Here is a 27,749-nt window from a genome sequence, read left to right on the forward strand (position 1 = left end):
GGCAGCACCAGCAGCCCCTCAGGCCCACTGTCCAGCTTGCGCCTTGGCCTTAGTGGGGACAAGCTTATGCTTTTTCCTCACCGCGCTTTGACCCCTGGCTTCTATAGCATTCTGGGGCCCTGGGAGAGAAACCAAGGGGCGTGAGTGAATCACGCTGAGCCTCGGATGGTCTTGACTGCCGGCCAGAGCCTGTGTCTGCCCTTCTCCCTCGTCTGTGGGGGCTGTCTAGTCCTTTCTGCTCGGTGATATGGTTAGCCTGCCCACCACATGCCTGTACAGTTCCTTCCAGAAGAAATTTCTCTATACTTCACTGGAAGATGAATTTCTGTGGAAAAAGTTCAAGTCGTACAGCATGGCTGGTGCTAGAGCCAGGACTAAAATTTGGGTGTTCTTTTCTCCCAGTGCCACTGCTTGCTCTCTGCTGGGTTCACATCATAGCCCTGGGCTTAGGGTTTGTGTCTGGGTCTCTTTGGTACTTCAGGATTAGACTTGCCCCTGCAGCCCATGATAATAGCTAACCCTCACTGAGCACTTCTGATGTAAGCCCAGCCTCACACAGATTAACTTAATCTTAATCTTGTAACTATCCTACAAAAAAGGTATTGCCCCATATTACAGATGAGGAAACCAAGGGTCAGAACTTAAATGGAAAGATGATCTGCCTGGAATGTGAGATGACCTCTTGAACAAATCCAAACTGCCCTGAGGTTCATGTGACCTTAGGCAAGTTGAGCCTCTTTGCTCATCTGCAAAAATGGAGACAGACAAAAAGCATGCCTGAGATTCCCTCCCCTCTGGATGCTTCTGTAGGATTCCAAGAATTAGAAACATAGCGAAAAAAAAACCCCAAACCATAACTGCACATCTGTAGAACCCTGGAAACTGCACAAGCCTTGGTTTATGTACCATTAAAACTGTCTTCTGGGCTTCCCTGGTGGCACAGTGGTTGAGAATCTGCCTGCTAATGCAGGGGACACGGGTTCGAGCCCTGGTCTGGGAGGATCCCACGTGCCGCGGAGCAACTAGGCCCGTGAGCCACAACTACTGAGCCTGCGCGTCTGGAGCCTGTGCTCCACAACAAGAGAGGCCCGTGCGCCGCGATGAAGAGTGGCCCCCGCTTGCCACAACTAGAGAAAGCCCTCGCACAGAAACGAAGATACAATACAGCAAAAATTAAGAGTTAGGACTTCAACATACTCATTTAAAAAAAAAAGTTTTGGTACAGTGGCCAGAAGTCTTTAAGGTTAAAAATAAATGCACTACCTACTCCACTCTGCTTTGGGTCGGGTGCAAGTCTATTTCCCAGTCAGTCACACCCTCCTCACCAACCCTTAAATCTTTCCATATGCAGAGAATGTGTGGAGTAAAGAGAACCAGTGGCAACCAGAACTGAGCTGTTCCTGCAGACTACCACGTGGTCTCTGGAAGATCTTAAATGGGGTTTATCTTGTCCTAGTGCTGGTCCAAACGTCAAGTTCTATAGATTTTTATCTCCCGGGTATTTGCAGTCCCCGTTCCAGCAGCCCTTTCCCAGCATCCCCACGTGCCCCGACCCCATCCGCCTGTCCTGTGAAAGGCTCCCCCGCATTCCCGTGTGCGCCCCTGCGGGTCACCGTGTGCTGCGTCCCAGTCGACTCCCTCCGACCGCTTAAGCGCTGACTGCACCTTCCCAGCCCGTTTGGGCTGCAGGTCACACCCCGCGGGCCTGGGCCAGCCTGCCGTCCCAGCATCGGTGCACTGGACTCCACCAGCCACACCAGTCTGAGTGAGAGGGTGAACTGTGACTCTCATTTCAGTTGGAGAAATAACACGTGGAAGACATTTTAGGCAGGACTAGTACCAGGTAGTCCCTTTTTAGGAAACTATTGCTTGGAAAAGGAGAAACAGTGGAACCTTCGATGCCTTATCCCTTCTGTCTTAAAGACCAACCTTCCCGGTCCCAAACCAGCACTCCTCAAAGCCTTGTAACCCTTAGGTTGAAAGGACAGTGGGCTTAGGGCAGTGCTGAAAAAAAGCCAATGCAAGTGTGAGAAGACATTCTTGTCCTCTTTCTGGAAATCGTTATTGCTGACTTTACGGCTGCAGTTCCCCAGCTGCTCGCCAACCTCGGATAACTCGGACGCACCAACTATCCTTAATTATAAAACACAACAAAACCTTATTTAGCACGTAATGAACACTCAATATACCACTGTGGGGGGCAAAGTGAGAACGTGAAAGACTCACAAAGTGGTTCTAGGGACGAATGGTCAAGAAAAAGCAGTGCCTTAGTGAACTGAGAGTTCCTTGCCTAGAAGAGAGGACCAGCCATACGCTGTCCCCCAACCGAAGACAAGCACGTTCCCTTCAGATCTCCAGTCTCCGGTTCCACGGTTAGAAGTGCCTCACACATAAAATGGTTACGTTTGTATTTTTTTTTTATTGAGGTGAATTTCACATGGTTTTAACCATTTAAAGCGAACAATTCCGTGGCCTTTAGTCCGGTTACAATGTTGCATAAGCACCACCTCTAGCCGCTCCCGAAACATTTTCACCGCCCTTCGCACTTCAAGCCCATGTCCTGATGTTTGGGCTTCGGTGACAAGAACGACTGTCCATGCTTCAGTTAATGGCCAGTAGAGTCCTGAACAGGCAACAGCTCTGACGGGTTCTGATGGGGGCGGGCGGGGGAAACGCCACGAAAGTGCAGTGGGCTCTGAATGACCATCTCGCTCAGAGCAGGGCCCGCACTGCTGTTCTGCCTAACGGCTGCGTCAGGCAAGTGTGAGGACAGCTTTCTGCACCTCGCGACCTCCAGAACCTTCAGCATGCTAAGGTGCACTGTGAACCACACTTGTGGAAGTCTCACTCTGAGCCCACTGGAAGCTCTGGCCCCACCCTCAGGATGGTGAGTGCCTCTGGGCCTCACAGGCAGAAAGAGATTCATTTCAAGGTCCTGTCTCCCCCCTGGGCACCCTAGGCCGACACCCTGAACAGGCCCACCCTGTCTACTCCTGCAGAAAGAGGGGGACGAAGAACCTCCCTAGAAACGCTTTCTGCTTAACACACCTCCCCTTCCCCGGCCATTCGCACGTTTCTACTGAAGCTATTGTTCGGCTACGCCCACACAAACACCGTATCCAAGTCATCTCACCAGGAAGACCGCCTGGTTAGGCAGTGCTGGGGAGGAAGCCAAAATCCACACTGAGAGAGCGCTTGGCCTAAATGAGACAGCTCTAGATAGTGCCGCTGGAGACCCGCCAACCATCTCACTAAAAAGGGCCAACAGGGGTCTCCTTGCGGAGCCAGGGCTCTGTCTGCGTGGCTCTGCCATGCCTGGGCCTGTGTTCCACTCACTGGGACCGTAACACTCACTGCAGTTAAAGTAACTGGGGCAGAGGCATGGGGCAGGGAGGCTTGATTCTCGCCATGTTTCTCGGAGACCTATCTTTCCTTCCTTTCTAACTTTGTTTGGCCCTCTTGACAAAAGCCAAAAGCCACTGTATCCAAGTTGCAGTCATAATGACATGACCTTCATGAAATGACAAACACAGAGCAAACAAAAACAGGCACCCTGGCAGAGGAAGGTCAAGAACAAGAAGCCCAAGGCACGGTGGGCGCCGGGTCAGGGTCCCATTTCAGGGAGCTGGGGCAGGCCAGGGCCCTGGGAGACAGGAGCAAGGTGATCCTCATCTATTTTGTCCTGGATTATTAATTATTTTATTTTACTATTTCATTCACAGGGCTGGGAAAAGAGAAAACAATGGAGTCATACATACAGTGAAAAGAAACAATTCAGAACTAAATAAGTTTATACTTATTAGAGGGAAACATTTTAAAATTGATTGTTTTTCCACCCCTTAACCCTAGTATGAAGCTTAGGGTTTGAGCCAGGATGAGAGAACATGTGGTAGTGCGGTACAAAGCAGCACGCAACTCCTCCGTACGCAGATGGATTTAAAGCACCAGGTACACACATGGGACCCAGAGCCTTGGAATGGACCTGGCCAGCCCCACAATACACCACAAGAAACAGAAACCTAAGGGTACCTACAGTCCCCAGCGTCTGTCCAGACTATCTCCTCTTTGCCGTTCTGACCTACTGCTTCCTGTTCCCATCTTATCTGGCCATAAGAGCCACAGGATCTCTAGGGGCCATCCCCTCCCTAGCTATCACTTGTAAAGCATGTTGCACGTATATTATTTCATGCAATTAGTGCAACCACCCTGTGACCTTGTCTCCTTATTCCAGTTTTTTGGGTGAATAAACGGGTTCGGCAAGATAAAGCAACAAGGCAGAAAATGATGGACGTGGGACTCAGATCAGAATTGTTTGAGCCAAAACCCCACGTCCTTTCTGTCATTGACTGCCAGAGTTCCTAGCAAAGTCCTCAGGCTAGAAATCACAGTCCCCTCCCCCACCCCAGACAAAAAGGTCCTGCCCTCCAGGGCCTTCTCCCACTATGTTCAGATGTAGAAAGTAGGCCAGCTCTGATCCAACATCCCCAGGTGAGGTAGACGTCCTTATTTTTACAATGTTGACCCCTGAAAGACCAACGTGTAGATCAGTCTGGGCCTGCAAACCTAAACCTAAAAATATACCGAACACCTGTAGAATCTCACAAATAATACTTTTGATATCCTGATTGATGAGGCCCAAAGCAAGGCTGCACTGGATTCAACATGGAAGGTTTCCCCGAGGCCAGCCTTGATGGCGATGTCCCATTTACGCTACCGAGGGGGGCCCCCGAGGGAGGGAAGCAAGAGTTTTGTGCTGGGGGGACCAGAGCAGACCCAGAATCCCAGCGACCCCGATTTCTAGCTGAGGACTTTGCTAGGAACTCTGGCAGTCAATGACAGAAAGGACGTGGGGTTTTGGCTCGAACAATTCTGGTCTGAGCCCCACCTCCATCACTTTCTGCCTTGTTGCTTTATCTTGCTGAACCCGTTTATTCATCCAAAAAACTGGAATAAGGAGACAAGGTCACAGGGTGGTTGCACTATTTACATGAAACAATAATTGTGCAATGTGCTTTACAAGTGAGTTTCAAACTTTTACCCACAGGGCACACCCACCGTGGGACAAAAAAAATATTTTTTTGATAAGCCGGTATATACATGTATAAATATATACAATTGAAACAAAGGTTTCACAAAAATAATACTTACCTTAACTACTCGAGATTACTTGGCATTTTCTCTCTCTCTTTTTTTTTTTTTTTTTTTTGCGGTACGCGGGCCTCTCACTGCTGTGGCCTCTCCCGTTGCGGAGCATAGGCTCCGGACGCGCAGGCTCAGCGGCCATGGCTCACGGGCCCAGCCACTCCGAGGCATGTGGGATCCTCGCGGATCGGGGCACGAACCCGTGTCCCCTGCATTGGCACGCGGACTCTCAACCACTGCGCCACTAGGGAAGCCCTGCATTTATTCTATTTCGGTTTTTAAAAAGCTGGTCCGATTCACTACCCTCATTTCAAGACTCATAATGGGGAGCTACGCAGTTTTTTTTTAAACACTGTTGGAAACCACACACTCATCGGTTATTACGATTATTATGATTCTCAGGTATGGTCTGACGGCTGGGAATCTTCACTGCCAGGGCAACAAAGGACAAGGTCAAGGTTATTAGGTCAAGGCCGCGAAAGCCCTGTTGCCAAGGAAACGGCTCGGCCAGGCCAGCGTCGGCGGACCTGGGCGCGCAGAGACTGCGGAAAAGAGGAATGGCCCGAGGCCCTGTCACTCAGCCCCGCCCCCACGCCAGGCGCGCCCGGAAGGCCCGCCTCCTCTCAGGTTAAGCGAGGAAGGCAGCGATTGGAGGCGCAGGGGGTGACGTAAGCTCCCGCTGTGGGTGGGTTTCCGCTCGGGCGGCCGTCGGGAGGGGCTCGGGGAACACTTAGCGGGGCTCCCCGGTCCCTGAGCCCTGGGAACTGCGATGAGGTCGGTTAGCTACGTACAGCGCGTGGCCCTGGAGTTCAGCGGAAGCCTCTTCCCACACGCCATCTGCCTCGGAGACGTCGATAACGACACGGTCAGTGCATGCGCACTGGAGAGACGCAGCCCGTCTGCGACCGCGGGGTGGGGCGGGGTGGGGCGGAGCGGCGGAGGCCGCCCGCGGCGGCGTGTGCGTGCTGCGAGTGCGTACGGTGTGGGCGTGGACGGCGTGCGTTGCACGGCGGGCGGTGCGGGCACGGCGCTGAGAGCTGGATCGGGAAGGGCTGTGTGGGCGGCTGGGGTACCCGGCATCCTGGCTGGATTGGTCCGGAGCCCTGCTCCAGTGTCCTTCTAGGGACTCGCGTACCGGGTGCACTGCCTGGTCAGTCACTTGTTCCCAAGAGGAGTCTGTGAACTGTGATGGCCGAGTTCCCAGCTCCTCCGGGGCCGCCTTCCCTTTCAGAGCGTCGGAAGTAGGCTAAGAGCGCGCGTGCGGCTCTTGCGGGAGCACCTTCCGCACCGCCCGGCTCGGCCCGGCCCACCGGACTGCTCTCGGCGCTTGGCCGGGGCGTCTCCGCCCGGCGGGCCCACCTCGGTTGAGTTACTGGCTCAGTGTCCATGTCCCTTTCCTCCCCCAGCGGTCCTTCCTTTTCCCGTCGGTTAAGTGACTTAATACAGGTAGAGCAGGTGGAACTGTGTCTGGCATTCGGTTAACGCTCAGGACGCGTTAGCGTCGTCGGTAGCGTTTGATTATGGGCCGAGGGCTCTGCTGCGTTCTGGGAATTCAAAAGCCCCAGCCCGCAGGTAGCTCAGCGTGGGGCGGGGGAAGGGTGATAGAAGAATAGGGAAATGTAGTGAGGCCCATTGATTACAAGATGTAGAGGGTTCTGGGGTAAAGCATCCAAGGGAACGGTGGCCGTTGATGGTGTAGGACACTTTTTTCCATAATCTCAGTTTCATATGAAAAGCTAACAGAAAGGAAGTGCGCTTTCTGTGCCCTGCGTCCGCCTTCTAGAGACTGTCTCCCCACTGGTGTCGCCAGGCTTCCGTGGGGTCCTCGAGGGTGTGTATGCAAAGCACATGGTTGCTCTCCTCTCCTACCCTCTGACCCCGTCGCTTCTCTGCCTCCCTCACATCTCATCCTCACCTCCCTAACTTGTCTGTGCTCTCTTCCCAGGGAAAAAAATTCGGGCTAAAACGTCCCCATCACTCACCCCCAACCCCGCCCCCAGCCTCCTTTGCGCTGTGATGGAAAAAGTATTTTATGAGGCCTCTTGGCTCTATCCTGTCTAGGGAGGAAAAAGTTATTCCCATAAATTTGTGTTATGTTTTCTGGGCTCTCTCGTTTCTTCATATGCTCAGCAGTATAATTTTATGAGACAATCAAGGGAGGCATTTTAAAATAGTACATTAACAGAGTGACGTTAGATGTGCATTATTTTCTATTTTACCTGATTGTTTAAAAGGGCACATGTGCCTTTTTTCCCTAGCTTCACAGTGTCAGCTTTTTTTGGCAATTGTACTTTTCTAAGTGAATTGCACACTCAGTTCTGCAATATTAGGTATATCACACTGCTTTTTTTGGGGGGGGAGGGGAGGCGTGGGTGTGCCGTGCAGCTTGTGGGATCTTAGCTCCCCGACCAGGGATTGAACCTGGGCCTCGGCAGTGAGAGCATGGAGTCCTAACCACTGGACCGCCAGGGAATTCCCTACCTCTTTTTTTTTTAAAACTTAGTTGTAAGCATTGTAAGCTCTGTAAGGATAGGAATTTTTAAAACTTTTTTTCACTGCTGTATTCCCAATACTTAGGATAGTGCCTGGGACATAGTAGGCACTCAGTAAATGTCTGTTGAATAAATGAGGGTTGTTATTAAAGGCAAATGTCATTATGTATCTCAAAGCAGTTTGAAGGGTTTTGCCTGTTATTAATAAATATAATTGAAAGAAAGGCAAGTAGGTGAGGTAGTTGGCTACTAATCAGGTGTGGTACACTCAGCCTGCATGAGTATGGATAGAAATTTGGTACTGATTCTCCAGGCCAGCCTTTGGAGATTTGGGGCAGGAAAAATACTTATTTCATCCCATTAAACCAGTAATCTAAAGTTATTTGCGAGTAATTTATTTCCTGCTAAGTCGGAGGGAGAAGCCAGGGATAGAATACACACCCTCGAGAACCCCACAGAACCAGTGGGGAGACGGTGTCTAGAAGGGGGACGCAGGTCACAGAAAGAGCACACTTCCTTTCTCTGGTAGCATTTCTGACTGAAGGTGTACTCTGCAGCCGGGGTTCCTTAGTGTCACTGAGTAACCTCCAGAGGCCAGAGCCAGGATGGACCACAGAGGAGCAGAAGTGCTGGGGAGCAGATGGGCGACCCCGGAATTGTGCTCATCCAGGTCACCTACTGAGTTGTATCTACTCACTCACCGCACTCACCACACTGTTTTACAGTTTTATTCCTTCGTCTGTGCCCTTCTTAAACTGAGGTCCTTCTCAGCAGCTGTACAACTGTGGATCTGTGGCATTTGTCTTTGGGCCCCTAACGGGTTGTTCAGCTTTCCCTGAAAACTCAAGGGTTGACTGGGCATTCCCTTTCATTCTGATTTTTCTTTGTTAAAAAAAAATCTTTAATTTGTCATTAAGTAAACATTTATCGAGGGCCTACCATGGACTGTGGCATTTATTGAATGAATGTATAGAAAAAGAGTGAATTGTGTGAAAGATGCCAAGATCCCCAAGCCTTGGAGGCATTTAACTGGAAGCTGAAAACCCCCGTTATTCTTGCTATTTGTCAGTCACCTTTCTAGATGCTTCCCTCCGTTAGCTCGGTTCTCACGGCAACCTTATGAGGTGGATAGTCTTGTGATCCTCGTTTTATAGATGAAAAGATTCAGGCATAGAGGGCTGGATTCAAATTCAGGCAGCTGCGCTCGGAGGCTCTGCGCTATTCAGCCTTTCTCCTGTGTGTCTGCAGAAGTCCAGGGTGCAGAGGGTTTGATGTAAATAGATAAACTTGTTTTATGCTTCTATTATCTAATGTCCCCACCAGAAACTGCCATAACTATTAAAATATAATAAATGTAAGCTTCAAATCATTATTAATAAACCCCAATTTGTTTCTCATTTTTTCTTACTGTTGATCTGTTATGTTTTTGTTGCCTTTAAAATTAAATCTCTTGAGAATCTAATATTCACTCTGAGGACAGGAAAGGGTGTTAGATGTCCCCCCAAGAAGGAATCATGAAAGTATTTCTGGAAATGGCATTTGGAGCCAGCTGGCTATCATCGTTATCCCCTTGAAAGGGCGACCAGCCTTTGAGGAACCACTGGGAAATGGGGAGCCCACATGTAAACGGCGAAGAGGCTCCAGACCCTCCTGGGAGCTTAGCCACCACTAGGGGGCACCAGAGGCCCAGAGCTGGGATGCTGCCCCTCCGGCACCTCCACCAACCGTGTTCACTCAGACGCACCAACGTCGAAAGGCCTTGCCAGGGGAGGGAGGACCCCAGAGCTGACGTTGTCTTTATTTGGTCCCTGATTAAATATGAGCTCTGAAGTTAAATTCTCCAAAGGTTACGTATTTGGGGTCATTTTCCTAACGTATCCCATGTGTAAGGACAAATTAGAAACGCCGAAAGCAGGCATGTGGGGCATTGAGCTGTTCAGATGTCAGACTTTCCTGACACGGAGCACAGATTCTGTATTGGCCCGTCTCTAACCTGCCCTGCCCTCAACACACACATACCCCTAACTGGAGATAAAGAACCTGGGAGACTGTGACTGTGTTGGTCTCGAAATCTTGCTAATAAAGTTGATGAAGATGCAGGTTGAGGTCTTGTGACTTCCACAGAGTGGGCCCAGTCGAGAAGGGCTTGAGTGGCTCAGCAGGACCCCAGCCTAACCCTCTCTTCTCTCTCCATTTGAAGTTAAATGAACTGGTGGTGGGAGACACCAGTGGAAAGCTGTCCGTGTATAAGAACGATGACAGCCGGCCGTGGCTCACCTGCTCCTGCCAGGGAATGGTCAGTATTCAGCTCCCTGGGTCTCCAGGGGCAAGGGACCCCTCCTGCCCAGGGACTGTCGAGGCTGGGCCGCATGCATGAGCTCCCCAGCGTGTCCGAGGTCGCCAGCTACTGGTTAAGGGTTCATTTGAATCGGAGGGAAGCCCCCAGGCTTCCCAGATGTCATGCGCACACACAGCCGGGCTGGTTTTCATTTTATGTGGTGCAATGACTCCCTTAGTTCTTCGTGGATCTGCTGAGGTTGTCTGATCGTACGAAGTGTAGTAGAAAATGGGGGCAGTCATTTGAATACTTCTAGAAGTATGATAGTCCGGCTCTATTGATGTAGTTTTTGTTTTGTTTAAGCCCAACTTGTCTTCACTACCCCAGGTCCTTACACTGCTGTCTGGTGAACTGGACCCAGAGCACAGTAACGGGATTAGCCCGGCCTCTCGACATGGGGCGTGCGCAGGAGTTTTCAGTGAATGACGGTGATGAGAAGCCCGCTCCGTGCTTCACAGAGGTTAGGGAGCACTGGGGACCCTTAGCGTGTCCCCCTGAGCCCCTCTCTCTTCTTTTGCAGCTCACGTGCGTCGGGGTTGGAGATGTGTGTAATAAAGGAAAGGTAGGAAGCCCAGGGTGCTGCGGGTTTCCCTCGGCCCATCCCCGACTCCTGTGCTCTGACGACCAGCCCCCTCCTCTACCTCTGTCTCTCCTAGAACCTGGTGGTGGCCGTGAGTGCCGAGGGCTGGTTTCACTTGTGTGACCTTACGCCCACTAAGGCCCCGGATGCTTCTGGGCACCACGAGACCCTCGGCGGGGAGGAGCAGCGCCCAGTCTTCAAGCAGCACATCCCCGCCAACACCAAGGTCATGCTGATCAGCGACATCGGTGGGCATGGCTGTCTTGCAGGCAGCCAGGGAATAGGAGTCAAGGGGCAACAGAGCAGATCTCGAGGGAGCCAGGGGTCTCGTCAGTGTTTGGGCAGTTGTCGTGCATTTAACGCCAGGCTGCTGAGCTCCCGTTATAAACCAGGCATCGTTCCAGGCACTGGGATTGCAATAGTGAATAAAACAGACAAAAGTGACTGCCCTCTTGGACCTTTACTAGGAAGGGACAGAAAATAAACACTAGCAATGTGGTAAGAAAATTAAATAGTATATTCGAAAGTAGTGAGTGCCGTGGAGATCGCCCACGGAAAGGGGCTGGAGGGCGTTGAGGTCGAGTTGGCTGTTCTAAGTGGAGTTGTCAGGGGAGTCCCTGCCGAGAAGGGGACAGCTGATCAACAGCTCCAGGTTGCAAGAGAGTGAGCCGCTTGGATATGGGGCTGGTACTTGGGCCAGAGGCTGTCTCAAAGGTGCTGGTAGGGATATGGGTGCCCCAGGGCACTCGAGTCGTGTACCCGGGGAAGAAGCGACAGGCCCTGCGAGGCAGCTGTGTGGCTCTGGGTGCAAGAGCAGGCAGGGGAGCGGGTGCCTGGCTCAAGGGGTGACGTGGCAGGTCGGCAGGTGGGCCTGAGGTCGAACCTGATAACAAGTGCCAGTGGCGGTGGTGCTAGAGGGGCGGGGAGGAGGGCGTGCTTGTAGGACTGCAGCTGGCGAAGACAGGTTTGGCTCCAAACTCGTCTCATTTTCTGGATCCACAGATGGCGATGGCTGTTGCGAGCTGGTGGTGGGTTACACAGACCGCGTAGTCCGGGCTTTCCGCTGGGAGGACCTGGGTGATGGTACCGAGCATCTGACAGGGCAGCTGGTGTCACTCAAGAAGTGGATGCTGGAGGGTCAGGTGAGAGGCTGAGCATGGGGGCCACAGCCCAGGAGCAGGACGGGCCTCCCTCCTGGAGGGGGCTTGTGGGAGAACAGGCGGGGGCTGGGGCTCAGGGTGGGAAGGAGGGAAAACCACCTTGTTGACAGAGACCCAGAGGAGATCACTTCGAATCAGGGTCTTAGGGGAGATGGCCAGTAACAGGCCGACAGGAAGGAACATTGCGCTAAGAATTAGGGTTGTGATGGTGGGTGTGTCGCGTCGGGATCCGCGCCGCGGGAGCGCAGGTGCTCCCTGTGGAGAGGGTGGCACCAGCAGGAGCCCCGTGGACGCTGCATGTCCCCCTGCTGCTGCCCTGGAAGGCTGAGGACATGTCCCAGGGCCCCTGCCTACCCCCGTCTTCTGCAGGCTTTCCCCTTTCTCTCGCCAGCAGTTCCCTTAAGCCCCCATTCTCTGGTGCAGGTGGACAGTCTCTCGGTGACTCCAGGGCCCATGGGTCTTCCTGAGCTAATGGTATCTCAGCCAGGCTGTGCTTACGCGATTCTGCTGTGTACCTGGAACACAGACCCTGGGCCGCCTCCCACCTCTGAGGGCCCCGAGGAGGGTACCAGGTAAGGGGGGCGGGCCTGTGGATGGTGGGGTGCCTGGCAGCGAGGTGGGCGCCCACAGCCGTGGATGGGTCTGTGGTTGGAGCAGCTTCAGCTGGGTCCCGACACAAGCACCTCTGCCCCATGAAGGAAGATTATTTCGGGACCCAGGGAATCCTGACCCTGACGCAGCAACTGGAAGAGGTTCTGAGATTCCAGCCTGGCAGCTCCGTCCCTCTCTCTCGACTTGCCCACTGGCCCAGGTGGGGTGGGCGATAGGTCTCCCAGCTGATTCACGTCCTGGAAACTCGCACAGAGATGGGGCCCACGCGGGTCCGGAGAGCCAAGCTCTGTTGGGCTCCCACTTAGCCGCCGTCCCCCACCACAGGGAGACCCCCGCTGCCCGAGACGTTGTGCTGCACCAGACGTCCGGCCGCATCCACAACAAGAACGTCTCCACTCACCTCATCGGCAACATCAAGCGAGGTGGGGCGGGGCGGGGCGGGAGGTGCAGGGGGGAGGGGGGAGGGGAGGTACAGCCTTGCCTTTCGCGTTTCCTTCTTCCGGTCCTTCTACCGCTCCTCCCTCTGCGTCCGCAGGCCGCAGCCCCAAGAGCGGCGCCTCGGGCCTCTTTGCCCTCTGCACCCTGGATGGTGAGTCCCTCGGGTCAGCCATGGGCCGTGCAGGGTGGGCAGTGGTGTGCCCGGGGTCTGCGCAGGGTTCTGCCCCCAGCCTGGCCGCCTCTCCCCGCAGGGACGCTGAAGCTCACGGAGGAGGCGGACAAGCTGCTGTGGTCGGTGCAGGTGGACCACCAGCTCTTCGCCCTCGAGAAACTGGACGTCACGGTGAGTGGGGGCCCTTGGGGGCCATTCTCCCTTCTCCGCCGACTGCGCCTTTACCGCAAGGCTCCCTAGACAGGCCTGGCCCCCGAGCTCCGCTCACTCCACGGGCTCAGCGCTGTTCTCTGTGCCGCTGGGGAAGCTCGCATTTCAGCAGAGCCGATGGCTCCAAAGAGAAGCACCTTGTTCTTAGGGTCCAGAAGTGAGTTGCTCGCCCATCTGCAGATGTCCGCACATGAGTGTGTGTTCACCAGAGCTGTGGCCCCTGGGTCGGCAGGTGGGGCTGCGCTGATGCGGCCGTTGTGCCTGCTTGAGGGTCTAGGAGAAGAGGCGTGAGGCTCTGAGGTCAGGTCAGGCCAGGCCCGGCTCTGAGTTCCAGTTCTGCCACCTCCCGGCCGGGTGGCCTTGGGTGAGTGAGCTTGTCTCTGTAAGCTGGCGCTTCCTCAATGTAAAATGGGAGTGACGTCACTTCCTCAATGTAAAATGGGAGTGACGTCACTTCCTCAATATAAAATGGGAGTGGCATCGCCTCTACTACTTAGGGTTGTCGCGAGCACTTTCGGGGGGGCGGCTCATTCAGCAGCCCTCTCTGGTGCCAGGTGCCGGGACATGTTCGGTGAGAAACGCAGGGGGTTTGCCTTCCCAGCTGTTTGTCACCCGGAGCCGAGTCCACAGCTCCCGTAATTTCATCCACCCGGTCAGGAAGCCTTTCTAAAACAGCTCCTGGGGACTTCCCTGGTGGCGCAGTGGTTAGAAATCCGCCTGCCAAAGCCGGGGACACAGGTTTGAGCCCTGGTCTGGGAAAATCCCATGTGCCGTGGAGCAGCTAAGCCCATGCGCCACAGCTACTGAGCCTGCGCTCTAGAGCCCGCGAGCCACAGCTACTTAAGCCCGCGCGCCTAGAGCCTGTGCTCCACAATAAGAGAAGCCACCGCAATGAGAAGCCCGCGCGCCGCAATGAAGAGTAGCCCCCGCTGGCCGCAACTAGAGAGAAAGCACGCGCGCAGCAACAAAAACACAACGCAGCGAAAAATAAATAAATTGAAAAAATAAAAATAAAATAAAACGGCTCCTGGCCACCCCTGCATCCCTGTCTCTGGCCTTTTTCAGGGCAACGGGCACGAGGAGGTGGTCGCCTGTGCCTGGGATGGACAGACGTACATCATTGATCACAACCGCACCGTCGTGCGCTTCCAGGTGGACGAGAACGTCCGCGCCTTCTGTGCAGGTGGGACCCTGCCCTGCGCCCCTTGCTAAGCACACCTGTCCCCCTTGCTTCCACTCTCACTGCGGCCCCTGACACAAGTCTTCGTAAACAAACGAGTTCTTCAGCTCTTCGGTTAGAGGGTGTGAGTGGGCACCAGATTGCCATCTTTACAGTTTTAACTAAGAGGAGATAAAAGACAGTGAGGTGTCTATCTTTGGATATTTTAAAGGATCAGATATGGGGGGCGGGTTGTTCAGAAAAAGAAAGAGTTGGATGAGTTCTTGTCTGCCTGCTGTGTGGAGATATGGGAAAGTTCCTCCCCATCTGAACATGTCAGGACTCTGAAGACTGTTCTCCAAGTTCCATTCTCTTAGTTCCAAATCGGGGACCTTGGGAAGCAGCGTTAACTCCTTTGGGGGTGTCTCTGGTCACTAAAATGGTAACACTTGAACGACGCGCTGGTGCCACATTGCAGTGACCTGGGAAGAGGGATCACCACCCAGGAGAAGCCGCCCCGCGTTACCCTGGGGCTGTCACTGAGATGGGAAACCAGCACGTGTCACCTCCTAGGACACTGTCCTGCCTGGGCTTTGTTACTGTGGTTCTCCGTATCTGGAATGGGCCAGATATTTTACGTTTTACCTGCTTTACTGAGTTCCCAGCAAGGAAGAAATAGAAAGAGGGCCTTTAGTTTTCTGCTTGGCGTCCACGGGTGGATAGAAACTGCTGACACGAATGCCACCCGCGCCGGGCATAAACCTCCCTGACCTTTTTCTCCTACCCCCGCCACCCCTCCCCCAGGCCTCTACGCCTGCAAAGGGGGCTGCAACAGCCCCTGCCTCGTGTACGTCACCTTCAATCAGAAGATCTACGTGTACTGGGAGGTGCAGCTGGAGCGGATGGAGTCCACCAACCTGCTCAAAGTGCTAGAGGCTGAGCCGGAGTTCTGCGGCCTGCTGCGGGAGCTGGGGGTGGGTGAGTCCTGGGGGCGGGGCTGCTGCGGGAGCTGGGGGTGGGTGAGTCCTGGGGGCGGGGCTGCTGCGGGAGCTGGGGGTGGGGGAGTCCTGGGGGCGGTGCTGCTGCGGGAGGCCAGGTCCCAGCAGACCCACCAGCCCCTCTTGCCCGCAGACCCTGACGACCTCCCCGCCGCCCGGGCCCTGCTTCACCAAACCCTCTACCATCCCGATGGGCCACCACAGCGTGCCTCCCCAGGCCTCCGCGATGCCTCCTAGCTGGACCGCCGTCTTGGCTAAACGGGACCCTTCCGAACCTCCCCACCCCGCAAGCTGTCCACGGTGTTTGCAGGACAGGGAGCGCACATTATAGAGGAGGGATGGCGGCAACCCTGGGGGACTGGGACTGGGAACTGTAGACCTCATGGTCTTTCTGGTGAAGGAGGAGACGAGTTGCTCCTCTGCCCCTTTCCTCGTGTGCCTGGCCCATCACACCGGTAGGCACTGCCCCCTCCCCAGAGCTCCCCACTCTTGTTGTGTGGGAAACAGACTTGTTTGTGAGGAGGGACTACAGATCTCTCGCTGCTCCCCAGCCAGACTTTGGGGCCAGTGGCGCGATGGCAGTGAGGCCCCACCCCCAAGTTCCATCTTTTGTGGCACGGCTCCAGGTCACTGACGTCAGTGATTGTTACACGAATGGCGAACCACAGATCTTTGACTTATGATGGGTTTCACTCTCATAAATCCATCGTAAGTTGAAAATATTGTAAACTGAAAATGCATTTCCCACACCTCACCTACCGAACGTCACAGCTTAGCCTACCCTGTGACAAACGTGCTCAGCACACTTACATCAGCCTCTAGCTGGGCAAGGTCACCTAACGCGAAGCCTACTTCATAGTAAAGTGAGGGATATCTCACCTAATAAACTGAACACTGCACTGGAAGTGAGAAGCAGGATGGTTGTAAGTGTATTGGTTGTTCACCCTCATGATTTTAAAGTCTGATGCAGGTTTACAGTCCAGGCCACGATCAGAACGATACCCTGGGCCACTTATATCCCTTCTTCTCTTGCTTCCTGTGCTCTGAATCAGTGGTCTTCGAATTGTAGGTTGCGATCCTTTGTTGGGTTGTGGTCGGCAATTTTTTTAAATAAATGAGATAGAATAGACTAAGTAGGACAAAAAATATGGGAGTATGTTGCTCACGTGTAGGGAAGGATTGTTTTGTTATACTTGTGTGTGTCCGTGCACGTGTGTGTAGTGAGTGCAACGTAGAATACACTTCCTGCTGAGTTGTGTTCAGAGGAGTTGGAAAGCCACTGCTGTCAGTTATAGTGACCCCAGCCAGAGGGGTCAGCCCGAGGGAATGTCCCCCTTCACATTTCCTTCTGTAAGGGAACAAGGGCAGAGTGATCATTCAGTGTCTGAGAAGCAGAGAAGGACACTAGCTAGGACAAACAGGTGTTTATTCAAATGGGGAAGCCACTGAGCTGAGGGCCTCCTTGGGCCTGGGTCTGCAATTGCAGAAGCAAAGGAGGCAGAAGGGAGGGGGACAGGGAGAGGCCCGGGAGAGCAGGGGTCGAGGAGCAGGGCCAGAGGGGCCAGCGCACTCTCACACCTGTGCCAGTGAGCCCCTCTCCTCTCCTCTGGGTGCAGAGGACTCAGCTGAGAAAGGTATGGCCAGGGCTCACGGCAGATCCTGGTTCTGCTCAGATCTAATCTACTCCAGGGTCAGGGTTTTGACTCCGAGCTGAGTGTCCTAGTCCCCTGGTCGGGTTAGTTACACCACTGTCTTCCTCTCCCCTAATCCAACATATGAGAGACTCAAACCAGCCAGAGAGGCACCCGGGGGCCTGGCCCTTTGAGGTTTGGGCTCTTCACAGGGAAGGTAGCAAAGCCTCCTTGTGTCTTTGCTGGACTCAGGGCCAGGGTGGGGGGGTTGGGTAGCCACTGATGCCAGAAAAAACCAGCTCAAGCTCAGGAGGCCAGAGATGAGGGGTGGGAAGAAGGTCTAATGAAGTGGAAAGTTCTAGAAATAAGGAATATTGGTCAGGTTAAGTCTGGGACCTGGCAACGTCACCATTCCTGTCTGCCTTGGGGGGCCATTCCCCACAGGGCTCTCCACACATGCCCAGTGGGTGAGGAAGCAGGTGGAGGGTACGTATCTGGAGTAAATAGTAGAGGTTTACCCAAGGTTTGCGCAGGGCATCAACTAATAACTGGCTTCAGACGTTTGCAGCCCCAGAAGAGGCAGCCGATGAAGGAACCCCCGGCCCTCATGGGCTAGGCATTCCTCTACTGTCGTGGTGACCATTTCTCTCCCGCTCAGCTGTGCGCAGATCAGAGAAGTGGACACAGCAGGGCCGGGGAGGGGGACAGGCTAGTTGTGAGGCGAGCCACGCGGAGTCAAGGCCTCGACGGTGTGCGGGGTGGACAGGAGTCAGGGGCCAGCAGCAGGCTGTAGCCTTGGACTCGGGCCACCCCATGCTGTGCCAGGGGCCCAGCCAGGACCCTGCTCTGCTGATGTCCTTTTCTGCAGTCCTGACTTAGCTCCGCTCTTCTTGGGACGGCGGGGATGAGAGAGGACGGGGAAACCAGAACCCTGAGATCGCGGGCCCTCTCCAGGGAACATTCCTCCTGCGGGATGGGGCAGGTGCTGAGAAGCAGAGGAGTGTGGCCGACTGGGAAATGGGAAAGGGGCCAGGGTGGTGACAAGAGGGACAGACCCAGCTGTCCCAGCTACCTGGCTCTAGTCATGCCCCATCCCCCCATGGCTCTTCCCTTCAGGCAAGGAGCTTTCCCCTGGGGACCATCTGGGGCAGCGGTCACTGGTCCGGCTCTTGGTGCAAAGGCAGGAAGGGCAGCTCAGGGAGGGGGGCTTTCAGCCGCAGCACGCGATGCTCCAGGTCAATGCAGCACTGTGGGGTTGGGGGACGGTGAGCTCACCTGGGCAGGTAACCCCTCTCCCAGCCGCGCTGCTTTGTTCCCCTCCGCCTTCCCACAGCACCCTGCTCTTTTCTCCTCCCTGTTTCCATTCACCTGGACCGCTATCATGGAGGGACCCAGTTCTCCATATTTTTCACAAATAAGGAACCTCTAAGCATCGAGGGTGAAATTCCACATCTCCAAGTCCGTCTCATCGGAGCCTGGCCCATGCTTCCACACCCGTGCCCCCTACTTCTTTTTCCCAGCCCTCGGGGTCAGGCCCTGGGTGTGGGTGTCAGCACGAGCATCCTCCTTACCTTGAGAGAGAGCAGAGTCTGCAGGCCAAGGCAGAGTTCAGGACTCTCCACATCTGCGGGAACCGTTTGAGAATGCTGCTGTCCTCCTGTCAGCACTCGCCCCTTCTCTGCTCCCCCCACCACCCGAGGCCAGAGAACCTTGGGGATAATCAGAGCATCTTTGGGGGTACCTTGTCTGTGCTGGCAGGAGCTGACAGGCTCTGCCTTCGCCCCGCCCAGGAGGGAGAGCTGCAAGAGCAGAGACGCGGGGATGCTGACGGAGAGGGGACTTACCTACCACCTGGGCCGAGCACGCCACGGTTGCCTGGCCCAGCTGTAGTTCCAGCTGCTCCACCTGGGCTGGGGGCCCAGGCGCCAGGTCCCCAGATGGGGCTTTTAGGACCCTCTTCCCTAACCTGTGGTTGGGAAGCAAGGCTTATGGCCACCACAGCCCCCCATGCCGCTAGTCCGCTAGTGTCCCTCCCCGCCACGCTTTGGGTTCTCAGCCAACCCTGGACCCACGTGGGGTCTAAATCCTGTCTTCTCTGCCAGAGCCCCTGTCACCTCTTTTCAAAGAAGTAACAGCTTGGGACTTCCCTGGTGGTGCAGTGATTAAGAATCCACGTGCCAATGCAGGGGACACGGGTTCAAGCCCTGGTCTGGGAGGATCCCACATGCCGTGGAGCAACTAAGCCCGTGTGCAACAACTACTGAGCCTGCGCTCTAGAGCCCACGAGCCACAACTACTGAAGCCCACGTGCCTAGAGCCTGTGTTCTGCAACAAAAGAAGCCACCGCAATGAGAAGCCCGCACACTGCAATGAAGAGTAGCCCCTGCTCGCCGCAACTAGAGAAAGCCTGTGCGCAGCAACAAAGACCCAACACAGCCAAAAATAAATAAATTAAAATAATTTTTTTTAAAAAAGTAACAGCTTTATTGAGATACAGTTCATATACTGTGAAAGACACCCTTTTTCTTCTTTTTTTGTCTGTGCCACGTGGCCTGTGGGATCTCAGTTCCTGGACCAGGGATTGAACCTAGGACACGGCAGTGAACGCTCTGAATCCTAACCACTAGACCAGCAGGGAACTCCCAAAAGTCACCCTTTTAAAGTAGACAACAGAGGGACTTCCCTGGTGGCGCAGTGGTTAAGAATCCGCCTGCCAATGCAGGGGACATGGGTTTGAGCCCTGGACCGGGAAGATCCCACACGCCGCGGAGCAACTAAGCCCGTGCGCCACAACTACTGAGCCTGCGCTCTAGAGCCCACAAGCCACAGCTACTGAGCCCACGTGCCACAACTACTGAAGCCCGCACGCCTACAGCCCGTGCTCTGCAACAAGAGAAGCCACCGCAATGAGAAGCCCGCGCACCACAACGAAGAGTAGCCCCCGCAACTAGAAACAGCCCACACGCAGCAACGAAGACCCAACACAGCCAAAAATAAATAAATAAAAATAAAGTAGACAACAGAGTTCTGCAACCATCACTAATTTCAGAATATTTTCATCACCCCAAGAAGAAGCCCCCTCCCTACCCATTCTTTTGGGCCCCCGTCTTACCCCAGGCGGCTGAGGCATCCAGCGGAGATCTGATTGTAGTGGGTGCCCGTGTCCACGGCCACCTGAAGAACCTGGTCCTGGCACTGAGAAAAGGGGGAGGGGAGGGGACTCCGTGAGTCCCCAGGGGGTAGGGGGGAGAAAGGGTTGGGACTGGCTCTGTCACCTTTCCCAGCCCCTGATGGGTCCCTTTCAGAAATGAGTGAAGGGCTGGGAATTCCCTGGCGGTCCAGTGGTTAGGACTCCACGCTTTCACTGCCAAGGGCACGGGTTCAATCCCTGGTCGGGGAACTGACATCCCACAAGCCGCTGAGTGCGGCCTCCAGCCCACAAAAAGTGAGTTAAGGGTGTTTTTTATGGGACTCATACAGTTGAGCAGAAATGGGTCAGATATGGAATCAAGAAAGGAAGTAAAGCCGCAGGCGGTGAGAGTGTACTTTGGGGAGGATTCGCCCCGAAGTGTAGGTCTGTGCCTGTGCTTGTTGACAGTGGTGCCGAGGGCCTCCCGTTAGAGGAATCGGGGGTGGGGATGAGGAGGGATACCTGGTTAGGAAATTAGATGTGGGGAACAGATTCGCCACCGCAGGCGAAGGAAGACAAGGTCGCTTCCTTTTAGATAAAAACAGACGTTTGGGTTTGCACTTGGATACCGCAAAACATATTGTTTTCTCCTTCCACACGGTTTGCTGAGGTCTGCTGTGCGTGGGCACGTGGAAGGGGCAGCAGGGGAGGCTGCGCCCCAGGATGCAGGGGAGTGGAGGGTCACCAGTGCACGGAGCGTGTTAAGGCTGTGGGTTGTGAGTCTAGAGCCTTAGATGTTGAGCCGGAGGAAAGGCTCTTCCATCGGGAAAGTCAGGGGGGCTTTCCCGGAGGCAGTGACAGCTGAGGCTGGAAGGATCGGAGAACGTGGACCTAGGATGACAGGCAGAGGAAGCATGGAGCAAGGATGGGCGGAAGGGAGGGCACGGCTCGGCGTTGGCTCTGGGGATGACAAGGCTGTGATCCGGAGCACGTGAGCTTTCGCGGGAGGGCTGCGTTATCCACACGTGCGCACCGTTTGTGTGTGGAGCACACTCACGTTTAAAGATGATACTTTGCTCAAGGAAAGGGAGTCGTGTACACCTCGGAAAGACGGGGCGGCGAGGGGCAGGAAGCAAAGGACACGGAGGATCCCAGTCTATGGCCCAGCCTGGGGAGAGGGCTCCCCCATCCCTCCCTCACCACTGGGGCAGAAGGGAGAGTGGGTGAAGGGAGCAGGCCCGGGAGGGGGGGTCTCACCTTGCAGTTGACCAGAAGAGCTGGCCTCTCTGTCTTGCTGGTCTTCCTCCTGGTCTCCTGGCCGTGGATCGCGGCCAGCACCAAGGGATGCTCCCCCTGAGGCCGGCTCGGGTTCCCCTCCACCAGACGCCTCTGGATCACGTTGTGCGGTTGCTGCTTCCATCACAAAACGTGCAGATGCTCAGTTCCCTCCCTTTACAAATCCCAGGCCGTTCTCCCCAGCCCCGCCCCGCTCCTGAGTCTCCTGGGAGTAAGAAGGGGTGAGAGCTTCCCCAAGGATCCCAGCAGTCAGATCATTAGAGCAGAGCTAGTCCCAGTATCAAACCATGCCGTTTTCCAGGACCCCAATGTATTGCTCAGTAATGGAGAGATGGGGAGGGGGGGAGGGTCTCTCCTCGGTTAGACAGACGGGACATTTCAGGCACTCGCGTGATGCTGGGGGGGAATTCTGTCTCAAGTCTACAACACATATTCTTGGGGACACTTTTTCTTCCTCTGACCTCATCCTTCTGTGGGTCGCAGATCCCAGAGTTGGTGGTGTGATGAAAAGAAGTCAAAGTAGCAAGAACAAACAAAAAAGAAAAAAAGTCCAAATCTAAACTAGGAAGCTGGGGGAGTTCCCTGGTGGTCCAGTGGCTAAGACTTGGTGCTCTCACTGCCGGGGCCCAGGTCCCATCCCTGGTCAGTGATCTAAGATCCTGCAAGCTGTGAGGCGTGGCCAAACAAACAGCCTAGGAAGCTGGGCGTCATCCTCACTGTCCTCCACCTGAAGCCACCCCGCCACGTCCAGTCACATCTAAATTCTGCCAGCTTCGCCTCCTGTATTTACGGTCCACCTCTTTCTGTTACTGCTTCGTTCACACCTCAGCACAGCTCTCCTGAGTCCCTGGGACGCCTCCCTAAGTCCGTAAGGACGTGTCTCTCAAATCCACCTGCTCAAAGCCTGGGAGTCTCTGAAACTCTTGCTACTCCAAGTGCCGTCCTCAGATCAGCAGCTTTGCCACCACTAGAAAGCTCCTAGAAGTGCAGAATTGGGACCTACTGAACTGGAGCCTTGTTTTAACAAGATGCCCAGATGACCTGTGTGCACAGTGAAGTTCAAGAAGCACAAAGCGACATGTCAAACTAAGCCTGTCACTCCCCTGCCTAAAATCCATCAGAGCCCTCCCCTCCCCACCGTGCTTACGTGGAGGTGACAGCCCAGGTGACCCGGCCACTGCCTCATCTCCCCCCACCCCCCACCCCCGCTGTGCTCATCGGCCCCAGCGCCCCCTCTGGCCACCTGGAGCAGGCTGCCCGTCACCTCCATGCCTCTGCTCCTGCACGCCCCTCCTTCTGAAACTCCTCTGCTCACCCTTCTCTAGGCCAGACTGGGCCACTGGCTCAGGAACTACTCTTTATTTGGACAGAGGCTTTTATTTTATGTCTGGGGTTCCAAGGGCATGCTGTAATTCACGCAGGGTCCACCTCCTCCAAGAAGCCCTGCCTGACTTCTTCCCACTCTTCCCTCCACACGCCAGGCGGGGGCAGCGTCCTGTCCCATGGCCCCCTTTGTCACGCGTCTCAAAGCTGTTATCTGCCCTTGAGGTCAGGTCTGTATCTCATTCCTCTTTGCATCACAGGGCTCAGCTCAGCATACAGTAGGCATTCCCTAAATGCTCACTGAGGAATGGCTGTGTCCCTCCAGGCTCCACACATGCTTCCCCACCTGCCCTCTCTCCTTGGGAGCCTGGGATTGTTTTCCTACCCTTCGCTTAATGAGGCCCTTGAGGCTGCTCCCGCCAACAGGCTGCCAGCAGGAGACCTAGCTCTGGGAAAAGGGCAGCAGCGAGCTCTGGGAGCGGCTGGGAAGGGCAGCTCTGTGGCTTCCAGCTCTCCTCCCACCTGTCCCACGAGGGATGCAGGCTCAGGCCCCCAAATGCTGTGTCTTCACTCCCAAAGCCATGCAAGGTAACTGCTCCGTGTTGGTCTGGGAGGTCCTGAGGGCAGAAGGCTGGACCTGCCGCGCTGGGGCGGCAGTGTCAATAGAGCCTCTTCGCCAGGGCCGAACAGATGAGGGATGGGCCGCAGAGGGCAGAGGCTGTGATTTCCTAGCCACCGAGAGCCAAAGAGCCTGCTTCCCTGCTCCATCTGTGTCTCAGCTCTGCTGGCTCTTTGCAAGGAGGTTCTCTGAATTGAAGTCTCAGTCTGGTCGCCTTTCCCCTCGCGGCGCTGCTGGGCCGGGCTCCTGGAGGGTGAACATTTGGCTGGGAGGAATGTGGAAAGGTAGGGCTCTTTCAGGAAATGCAGTGAGGGGCTGCATCTGGCTCCAGGTTTCCGGGGAGAAGGGGCTGCCAGAGTAGCCTGGAAATGGCCCCATACACCTCAGGTTGCAGGAGTCCCTCCTCTCAGACTCCCTGCCCAAGAGATGAGAGAGGACAGAGTACCGCAGCCTTTCTACAGAAGCCCTCTCGTCCTCTGTGAGCCAGAGCCATGGCATCTTCTCTGGACCTTGTGGGTCTTACTCTCTCTCTCAGGCTAAATGGATCAGTAGGAGTAGCTGGAGGGACAACAGCCTTTAGACAGAGCTCCCAATTACCCAGGCACTCTGCTAAGTCCTTTACAGGTATTAGCTCATGTAACTCTTACATCCCTGTGAGGTACATCCTGTTAATTTTATCCTCATGTAACACATGAAGAAACTGAGGCTCAGAGACATAAAGAGACTTGGCTGAGTTGCTAAGTGCCAGAACCAGGATCTGAGCCCAAGCATCCCGGCTCCGAGGAAGGCCACTCTCGCAGCCCCTCCCTCTGTCAGAGGGGAGTGAGTATATGCAGCTGTCCCCTGACTCACCCACCCCTCGGTGTTGCTCCCTGACCCCGTTCCCTCGGGAGGCCACGCTGCTGCAGGGGGGTGGAAGGAAAGGAGGCTGGAAGGGCCACTGCACCTGCAGGGAGCAAGGGGGCCCTCAGGAGCCCGACGCCCAGGCAAAAGCCGTGGGAAGCCCTGGTGTTCTGGCGCGGATGGGGCGGCGGGGCACCGAAGGTCCGGTCCCAGTGTGAGCGGACCTGTGGCGTAGGCAGAGGAGGGAATCGCGACCTTGAACCCGCCGGGCCCAGCGGTAAACGACTGCTCCAGGGGCTCCCGGGCCCCACAAACCTCTGCTCTAACAAGTGCTCCTCTCTGCCCCCCTAAGACAAGCCTGGGGCTCTTTGGGGAAGCTGAGCAATAGATAGGGTCCCCCAGAGCCACCAAGCCGTGGGAACACCCCAGTGAAGAGCCGGGCACGGTCAAGGTGAACCCACAGGTCAGGGCTGCCTCTCCCCTCCCTGCGGGCAGGGAGGGGCAGCTGGAGGCTGGGGTCTGCACCCTCCGGCAGAGGAGAGAAGGGACCCCGGCGCCCCGGGGGTGGGGAGGGGGGAGGGCAGCCTCACCCAGTCTTTGGAGGTGCCGAGCCTCTTGAGGCCGTCCAGGGGGAGCAGGTCGGCCGAGTCCTTGTGCAGGAACCGGGTGGCCTGTCTGTGCTGGCGCTGCCGGCTGCTGGCTCGGCCCCGCAGCTCTGCCTCCTGTCCCCTGTCCCCGGCATCTCCCTCCTCCCTCGGGGCGTCCGGCCGGACGCTCATGACCCCCGCGGGCAGGCCGGGGGCTCCTGAGCGGTCTTGCCCACCGTCCTCTCTGCTTCCTCCACCCGGCAGCTTTCTGCCTGCAGCTCTCCCAACCGGAGGGCCTCAGCGGAGGGAAGAAAAGAGGAAGTAAATAAATAACGTGCAGGAGTGGCGACGTCAGACACCAATTTCCAGAGCTTGCAGTAGAGGGAGCGGGGCTCCGGCTGGAAAAACCCAGCCCTGGAGGAGAGGGGGCGCTGGCAGGGCTGCAGCTGGTAGGCTCTGCAGCCTCGCCAGCTCCTGGGTCCTGGCCGGAGTGGGCGGCCACGGAGTGCTTGTGTGTGTGTGTGTGTGTGTGTGTGTGTGTGTGTGTGTCTGAGAGGGTGGGTGTATCTGTGCTGTAAACTGTCAAGGTGTCCGTGCCAGGTTGTTAGAGAGGGAGTGTGTGTCAGTGTGCGGCGGTGGCAGCCCGCGTGCTCGGGGCGTGTGTGGGATGCAGGGCACGCATCTCTGTGCGCGTGTCTCCTGGGCTGCCCCGCCGTGCTCTCCACCTGGGGTTCTCCGCAGCCCCGGCGCTGGGACACAGGCCAACACTAGGTTCAGAACAGAGAGGGGCAGCATCACAGTGTCCCCGCTCCTCTCCTCCCTCTCAGCAGGAGCCTCCCCCCTTCCTGGGCCTCAACCTTTCAGCATCCTTTGCTTCTTTACGCTGGGTTCTGGCTTCCAGGGCTGGCTAAGAACAGCTGTGAATCTCCCCGCAATTAGGGCCCCAACTTCCTCCTCTCCTTTATGTAAGGCTCATTGAGTCCTGGCTTCTTTTTAAAAAGTTATAATTCAAGCATGCAGAAAGTTATAACTTTTTTTTCTCTTTTCATTAGAAAAGAAAAAAAAAAAACTGCTACAAATATAACTGAAGCTCCTTGTGGGCCCCTCCTCCCCAGCTAACATCCCCTCCTGAATCTGGTATTTCTCACATCTTTTTCTTTTTTTTTTTTTCTTTTTGGCCTCACCGCTTGGCTTGTGGGATTTCAGTTCCCCAGCCAGGGATGGACCCCGCGCCCTCAGCAGTGAGAGTTCAGAGTCCTAACCACTGGACCGCCAGAGAATTCCCTCATGCCTCTCTTTATGCATAAATACATATGTGTGTATTCTATGCAGTGTGTCGTTTCGTCTTGCATGCCCCATTGTAGAGATTCTCCTGCAATTTGCTCTTTTTTGCTCAATATTTTGTTAGTGAGATTCACCCGTGAGCTACGCATAGCTCGAGTTAGTTCACTTTGACGCAATATAGTATTTCTCCAGTGAATACAACACATTTAGGAAATTTGGGTTATTTTTCATGCTTTGTTCTTACAGACAATGCTGCTGTGAACATTTTGGCACCCATCTCCTGGGGCGCACGTGTAAGCATTCCTCTAGAGTGTATACCTAGGAGTGGGATTGCTGGGGCATCGGGTATGCACCTTCTTCCTTTCAACACAACTTGCCCTGCGAAGTGTTTGTACTAACGTGCGCTCCACCAGCAGCGTCCAGGGGTCCTCAGCCCCATGTCCTCCCCAACACTCGGTATCAGATTTTCATAGCCCTGGCGTGTCTGCCATCAGATTTTCCACTCCAGCCTTTCGTCTTCACCGTCATCAGCGAGCACTGGCCACGGTTCTGCTGACATGTGTTGGACACTCACAGGGTGAGTCCTGACCTGGGCCCTGCTCCCCGGGGCGCGGTCTGATCCAGGAGGCTCGGAGGCCCCTGCACATTCAGTCAGACAAGGCAGACATCCACTGGCCTCCTGCAGACCACATGCCTTCTTGAGGCATTTTACAACCACTGCAACTGTATTATGATTCCCATTTACAGAAGAGGAAACTAGCTAAGTGGTAGGGGTTCAGTTGTGTTCCCCCCAAATTCATATGTTAACGTCCCAACCACCAGGACCTCAGAATGTGACCTTATCTGGACATGGGGTCTTTACAGAGATAATCAAGTTAAGATGAGGTCATCAGGGTAGCCCTACTCCAGCACGACTGTGTCCCTATTAAAAGGGGAAATCTGGACCCAGAGAGAGATGCACGCAGGAAGAGTAGCATGTGAGCATGAAAGCTGAAGATGGGGCCGTGCCTCTCAAGACGAGGAAGGTCAGAGGTCACCAGCAAGCCACCAGCAGCCGGGAGAGAGGCCTGGAACAGATCCTGCCTCACGGCCCTCACCGTGATCTTGGGCTTCCAGCTTCCGGAGCTGTGAGACAACACATTTGTCTTGTTTAAGCAGCCAAGGTTGCGGTGGTTTCTCACAGCGGCCCCAGGAAGCGAATACCCCAAGACTTAGAAAACTCGCCCCAGATTCAGGTATCGGGTTGCAGAGCTAGGAATCAAAGCCTCCGGTTCTGTCTCCCGAGTCCTGCTCGGTCTCCATTATGCCGAAGCGAGAGCACGATGTGGAAGGTAAACGTGGACTGAAAACCAAACACTAGTGTGATTCCACTTACCAAGCTCAGCACCCCCTGGTCCTGGCTTCCTTGAGAGTCAGTTTCAGTGGAATATTCCAGCTCCCTTCCACCCCTGTGCCTTGACACCTATTACCTGCATATTTGCCTGGGATAGAGGTCGAAGAGGACCCACTGCCATGTACTGGGTTCCCTGGTTGTTTCAGTAGGATTAACCACGTGCATGGACCGATCAGCCAGTGCCCTGCGTACCAGGATGCCGGGCAGGCCCCATGCCAAAAGGCATCTCCTCCAACCTTATTCTCAGCCAGCCATTCCTTGGGTTTGAAAAGTCTTCAAGATCTTCAAGAGTCCTTTATTAATGCACTCTCTGGAGGAGTGCCGCTGTCGGTGAACAAGAAT

At 55.1% G+C, this 27,749-nt stretch overlaps 2 protein-coding genes across 7 annotated transcripts; one reads left to right on the forward strand and one right to left on the reverse strand.

The window, feature by feature from the left end:
• Positions 1-5,270: 5,270 nt before the first annotated feature.
• Positions 5,271-19,925, forward strand: ITFG2 (integrin alpha FG-GAP repeat containing 2). Of its 4 annotated transcripts, none has more exons than XM_049694009.1 (12): positions 5,271-6,007; positions 9,835-9,930; positions 10,493-10,534; positions 10,629-10,800; positions 11,555-11,694; positions 12,136-12,284; positions 12,649-12,746; positions 12,860-12,913; positions 13,014-13,105; positions 14,210-14,327; positions 15,108-15,281; positions 19,035-19,925. In XM_049694009.1, the coding sequence occupies exons 1-12, from the start codon at positions 5,912-5,914 to the stop codon at positions 19,172-19,174; spliced, it is 1,371 nt and encodes a 456-aa protein (XP_049549966.1). In that variant the 5' UTR covers positions 5,271-5,911; the 3' UTR covers positions 19,175-19,925. The 4 variants fall into 4 exon arrangements, with proteins under 4 accessions (XP_049549966.1, XP_049549964.1, XP_049549968.1 ...); XM_049694007.1 differs by lacking the exon at positions 19,035-19,925 and adding an exon at positions 15,435-16,217 and having other exon boundaries at positions 5,274-6,007; positions 15,108-15,277; XM_049694011.1 differs by having other exon boundaries at positions 5,276-6,007; positions 15,108-15,277.
• NRIP2 (nuclear receptor interacting protein 2) lies at positions 16,711-25,371 on the reverse strand. Of its 3 annotated transcripts, XM_033404233.2 has the most exons (6): positions 24,734-25,371; positions 21,320-21,472; positions 20,045-20,127; positions 18,777-18,898; positions 18,504-18,556; positions 16,711-18,179 (listed from the first exon to the last, which is right to left on the reverse strand). In XM_033404233.2, the coding sequence occupies exons 1-6, from the start codon at positions 24,920-24,922 to the stop codon at positions 18,087-18,089; spliced, it is 693 nt and encodes a 230-aa protein (XP_033260124.1). In that variant the 5' UTR covers positions 24,923-25,371; the 3' UTR covers positions 16,711-18,086. The 3 variants fall into 3 exon arrangements, with proteins under 3 accessions (XP_033260124.1, XP_049549969.1, XP_049549970.1); XM_049694013.1 differs by having other exon boundaries at positions 18,085-18,179; positions 18,504-18,898; positions 24,734-25,164; XM_049694012.1 differs by having other exon boundaries at positions 16,711-18,898; positions 24,734-25,162.
• Positions 25,372-27,749: the final 2,378 nt, after the last annotated feature.

This window comes from Orcinus orca, chromosome 11 (genome assembly GCF_937001465.1).
Source record: "Orcinus orca chromosome 11, mOrcOrc1.1, whole genome shotgun sequence".
Classification (NCBI taxonomy): Eukaryota; Metazoa; Chordata; class Mammalia; order Artiodactyla; family Delphinidae; genus Orcinus; species Orcinus orca.